This window comes from Anneissia japonica, unplaced genomic scaffold (assembly GCF_011630105.1).
Source record: "Anneissia japonica isolate Jap-2015-1 unplaced genomic scaffold, ASM1163010v1 scaffold288051_len111034_cov203, whole genome shotgun sequence".
In the NCBI taxonomy this organism is placed as follows: domain Eukaryota; kingdom Metazoa; phylum Echinodermata; class Crinoidea; order Comatulida; family Comatulidae; genus Anneissia; species Anneissia japonica.
Window position 1 is genome coordinate 103,717 of NW_022703443.1, and position 5,884 is coordinate 109,600.

At 41.4% G+C, this 5,884-nt stretch overlaps 1 protein-coding gene across 1 annotated transcript; it reads left to right on the forward strand.

Moving 5' to 3' along the window:
- Positions 1-8: 8 nt before the first annotated feature.
- On the forward strand, positions 9-1,702 carry LOC117104457 (paraneoplastic antigen Ma3 homolog). Its single transcript, XM_033245306.1, has one exon. The coding sequence runs from the start codon at positions 352-354 to the stop codon at positions 1,663-1,665; it is 1,314 nt and encodes a 437-aa protein (XP_033101197.1). The 5' UTR covers positions 9-351; the 3' UTR covers positions 1,666-1,702.
- The last annotated feature ends 4,182 nt before the right edge of the window (positions 1,703-5,884 follow it).

Genomic DNA, 5,884 nt, shown 5'->3' on the forward strand with positions numbered 1-5,884 from the left:
ACATTGAACTTCTTTTTAAAACTCTTTTGGAAACACTTGGACAAGAAAGAACAATTTCGCGATCAAGAATTTGCGCAACCTAGATTCTATTCATATTGTGAAATCAAATCTCACCAATTCATTTTTTATTTTCAAATAAATACTTAGTATATATATTTTAACAAGGCGTCTTCCTGGATTATTATTTATTTGTAATATTGTCCTGGAATATTTGGTTTTTCAAGGAAACTCGGGTTACAAATTGGGGGCTCGTCCGGGAATTCGTCTTGTATATTTACACAATTCATTCTTTGGTATTATAGTGTATTTAAGAGTTTTATTTATTTCTATTTAGCTGTATTAAGAGCCAAGATGTCAAAATTAGTAGAATATGCAACTGATTGGGCCAATAGTGTAAGTTACCCCATTGATAAATGTATTTTACTTTTAGCACCAAGAACAAAAATGGCTACTTCTAGGCTGTTTATAAAGTTGTGTGCTGCTTTGCCAGTGGAGGAGGTCAAGAGAAGGAATGAGGTCGATAGGCATGATTTACAGAAAACTTTCGTTCTCGCCAGACTTTCTGTGAAGACAATTGATTTAACCATTCCTGAAACCATTGAAGTCTCTGAAAAGAGTGACCTTATTGAATTCACCCCTATTATAATCACAGCCAATCCTCAACCAGGGCCGTCCACATCCACTGCCCCATCCAATCAAACTCTGGCATCATCTCAGAAAGAGCTACTAGATGTGGCACGTTTGTCCATAAGTTATAGAAAGTTAAGGGTATTTTCTGGGAGCACCGTGCACGGAAAAGACGAGGATCCATATCATGTGTGGAAAACACAGGCAAAAGCCCTCATAGAAGAAGCTGAAACCGAGGTGTCGCAAGCTGAAAAGCGAAGACGACTAAGGGAGGCGCTGCGCTCTCCTGCCCTAGAAGTAATCGACGACCTGCGGAGAGAAAATCCATCAGCTACGGCGAAGGACTATCTCCAAGCCCTAGAGGTAGTGTATGGATCTACACTGACAGGTGAAGAGTTGTTCCACCAATTCTTTGCCATTGAACAAAAAGCAGGGGAGACACCCTCTCACTACCTAAGTCGTCTACAGGGAGCCCTGAGACATGTTCTGCAGAAGGGTGGTATTCCAGAAGATAAGATGAATGCTGTAATACTAAAACAGTTCATTCGAGGAATCATCTATGAGCCACTGCTGCTAGTAGACCTCCGTTTAAGAGAGCTTCACGAAACACCACCAACATACCTGACTCTACTAGGTAAAGTCAGGCGATGGGAGGAAGAGACGTCAAATAAACAAGAAAAGGCTAAGGGTCAAAGCCGAAATTCTGTTGCAGCAGCACATACTGTCAGCAACAATGATTTAGCAGAAAGGATGAGCAAAATCGAAAAGATGTTGAAACATTCTACATTAGGTAACGCTCATGTAAATCAACAACAACAAAGTCAGCCGCCTCCAAGTAGAGAACGGCGAACCAACCAAAGCTTGGATCTTCCGAGGTTTTGCTACAACTGTGGTCAAGATGGACATATGAAGCGTAGTTGTGCAAACCAAGCAAATGCGGCGTTAGTGAATGGAAAACTAATTAGTCATCTTCACCAGCAGGGAAACGCCAAGGGACATCTGAGAAGGGGCAAACAGATGTCGAACAAGCAGGATTAGCCCCACCCTTAGGTGACATTCCTCTGGGACTGGTGGGAGAAAGTGTCACAGAAGAATGTTTCATCGATGGTTTTAAACAGCGTTGCCTTCTAGATAGTGGTTCGCAAGTTACAACCATTAATAATTCGGTATTTGAGAAGCTAAAGAAGAAATTACTTCCATTAACGGACCTAGTCCTCTGGCATGGTGGTGGAGGCAAGATCCCATACCTTGGCTGGACCAAGGTTGGGATTGCGTTTCCATCTTCATTTGCTGGAACTAGTAAACATTTTGAAGCTCTGGTTCTGGTAGTTCCTGACACTCCTAATTCACATGAGGTAATTATTGGCACCAATACCGGACTGTTCAACCAACTTCGCCAGGAGTGTAAGAAGAAGGCTGGTAACCAATATTTAAGAAAACTTCACATTAGTGCCCGATGTGCAGCTATTTACCGCAGTGCAGATGATCAGGACAGACCCATGATAATAAAGTCTGCAGGTACTGTTGTTATTCATGCTGGTTGCACAAAGACAGTAAAGGGTATAATCAGAAAACGCCCAGGTGAAGTAACCGTCATAATAGACTCCAATCATAAAGTTAAAGCAAAATTGCAACCCACTATCTGTATAAAACCATTACCTAGAGGTAGACGTATTAGTGTAAATATTGATGTTAGAAACGACAGTAATCAAGACATATGTATATATAAAGGAACTATTTTAGCGGAGGCTACAATTCCAAGTAGTATTTCAAGTTCCCCAACCAATGCTTCCTGTCATGTCTCGGATGTTGGTAAACTACCATTCGAATGGGGACCAGATATTCCTAGTGAGGTCAAAACCAGAATGTTAGCTAGATTTCAGGAAAGACTGGATGTGTTTGCGAAACATGAATGGGACCTTGGCCTAACCACTAATGCGCAACACGAAATAAACCTGACAGATTCAACACCTTTTCGAGAAAGAACAAGAAGAGTACCCCCAGGTGACCTGATGGACTTACAGAATCACATTCAAGAACTTCTCAATAACGGTATCATTAAACCATCAAAAAGTCGATTCGCATCTCCTATTGTCTTAGTGAGAAAAAAGAACGGTTCTTTAAGGATGTGTGTAGATTATAGAGAACTGAATTCAAGGACTGTTCCTGACCAATATGTAGTGCCGTTGATCCAAGACGCAGTAGACTGCCTGAGTGGGTCAAAGTGGTTTTCCGTCATTGACCTTAAGTCAGGATTCTATCAAATTCCAATGCGAGGGACCGACAAGGAGAAAACTGCATTCACATGTCCACTTGGATTTTATGAATTTGAGAGAATGCCACAGGGGATCAAGGGCGCACCCTCAACCTTTCAAAGACTGATGGAATCTTGTATGTCGGGGATGAATTTCATCGAAGCCCTGGTATATATGGATGACATCATCATCTTCTCTAAAACGGTAGAGGAAATGGAACATCGTGTTACCAAAGTTCTCGACCGCTTAAAAGAGTTTGGACTCAAGGTTTCACCTGAAAAATGTAAATTTTTCTGTAAGTCCGTGACTTATCTTGGGCATATTGTAAGCGAAAATGGAATCCAGACCGATCCTGAAAAGGTATCCAGTGTAAAGTCATGGCCTACCCCCAGACAAGCCAAAGATTTAAGAAGTTTTCTTGGCTTGACCGGATACTATAGAAGATTTGTTGAGGGGTATTCCAGAATTGCTGCTCCTCTCCATGCATTAGCCAGCAAGTATGCCTTTGCGCCTAAACGTGGTAAACCAAACAGAAGAGTACAAAACACTAATTTGAGGAAGTCTTCAGAGCCATTTGCTAACCTGTGGACCAGCGAATGTAATAAGGCCTTTGAAGAACTTAAAACCAAGCTATCGTCTGCACCTGTCTTGGCTTATGCTGACCTAAGCAAGCCATTTGTGCTTCATGTGGATGCGTGCCGAGACGGGCTAGGTGCAGTATTGCTACAGAGCAAAATGGAACAGCTACTTTTGCCAAAGAAATATCGAGTTAAGGCCATAACCATGCTACATAATGATTTGGGTCATCATGGCATAGAACGCACAGTAGCGCTGGCTAGAGAAAGATTCTACTGGCCAAAAATGTCAAGGGATATTGAAGAGTGGATCAAACACTGTGGCCGTTGCCTAGCCAGAAAATCTTTGCCGTCAAAAAGTGCACCTCTACATAGTATTGTGACCAGTGGACCTATGGAGTTAGTGTGTATGGACTTCCTTTCCTTGGAACCTGATGGTAGTGGCAAGAAGTCAATACTAGTAGTAACAGACCACTTTACCAGATATGCTCAGGCATTCCCAACCAAAGATCAGACTGCCTTTACCGTTGCAAAAGTATTATGGCAACAGTACTTTCATACTACGGACTGCCGAAAAGGCTCCATTCTGACCAGGGACCGGAGTTTGAGAGTAAGGTAATTAAAGAACTTACAAGTCTTTTGGGCATCAAAAAGTCACACACAACTCCATACCACCCACAAGGAGACCCTCAGCCGGAAAGGTTTAATCGGACACTGTTAAATATGGTTGGTACGTTGGAGAGTGAAAAGAAAACTAATTGGAGCAAGCATGTCAGTGCCCTGGTACACGCATACAATTGTACCAAGCATGATAGCACTGGATACTCTCCTTACTTCCTCATGTTTTGAAGAGAAGCCCGCTTGCCGATTGATATTTGTTTTGATTTACATCCTAATGGCAACTCCAATCACACTCACAGTAAATATGTGGAGAATCTTCGTCATGGTCTTAAAAGAGCTTATGATTTGGCAAGAACCGAATCTGAAAAGTCTGGAGCTGCCAACAAACAAAGATATGACAAGAAAGTTCGAATAACCAATTCTGTGCTACAGCCAGGAGACAGAGTGTTAATTAGAAATCTAGGCCTTAAAGGGAAGAATAAATTGGCTGACCGTTGGAAATCTGAACCTTTTATCATCATTGAAAAGTTACCAGACATACCAGTTTACAGGCTGAAACCTGAAAAAGGAAATGATTCAGCTAAAACATTGCATCGGGATCATATATTACCAGTAGGTTATATAACAGGAATGGATAAACCAACACCAGCTCCATTAAAGCCTACCAGACCAAAGACCCGATCACAGACGCAGACAAGAGTCGAGGTAGAATACATTTCTAGCTCAGATGATGAAGATGAATCTGTTTTAGATGTTATTATATCAAAGCCTGCAGATACTTTGTGACCAGTCCAGTCCAGACGAAGAGTCAGTTGGCTTCAATGTGCCTCCTGTACAGAGTGATTATTCCTCTGAAATGGAGTCTACCAATGCAACTGGTTCACCCACAGCACTGTCTGTGCCAGAGACACCAACATCATCTTCCTCTACTTTTCCCAATATTGATACTCCTGAATACAGCCCTCGGACTCTCATAAAATTAATCACCGTAGATCCTAGTGAAGATGAAATTCCTATGCAGTTGGAACCTGGATTTAATATCAATCCATTACCTGATGAACCTACCACAGAAACCATTGAAAGAGCAAGTAAAGTAGATAGCAGTGATAAGAGTAATGAGCCTATTGTATCAACTGTAGATATAGATAGTATAGAAGATGCTGCCACAAAAGAAGTCGAGGAGGTAGTCGCAAATGAAGATAATATGACTGTAGATGCTGATGAATCTAGTACAAGTCAGTATGAACGACCAACCAGACGTCGCCAAGTACCTCTGCTCAACCTCGGCTCAACTATGATCAACTCGGAAACCCGTGTTGGTACAGCAGAATAGCCACTAGTCTATACAGTCTTGGAAATTCTCTTGGTGCGTTAGGGACAACGCAGAGTTCAAGAGGGGAGGTTGTAACCCTGTGAAATTTTTACTCATTTAAAAGCTTTAAATTTGATATTATTTGCCACTCTGTAAGGTATAAACGTTATTTTATTCCATTTAAGTTTTAACTTTGGTATATGTACTGTACTGTATATATTATAGCTGAGGCCACTCAGTGTATTAGTGTCCCTGCTATTCTCATTAGTGGTTATGTTTAGAAATTTGTCCTCAGTTGCTAAGGCAACTGCTGGGCAATAGGTGCTATCGGACACCCCACAGTGATAAGGAATTCACTTCTCACTGACCCTGCTTACAAGCAACATCTGTAAGGATTAAGGACCTAATATTTGCTACACCTTATTTGAAAAGTCATACTTTTAACATCTTTTATATTGCAATTTTATCAACCCGGAGAAGTCTTACTTTTACCA

Coding starts and splice junctions, on each gene's coding strand:
- LOC117104457 (XM_033245306.1), top strand. CDS start 352: ATGTCAAAATTAGTAGAATATGCAACTGATTGGGCCAATAGTGTAAGT.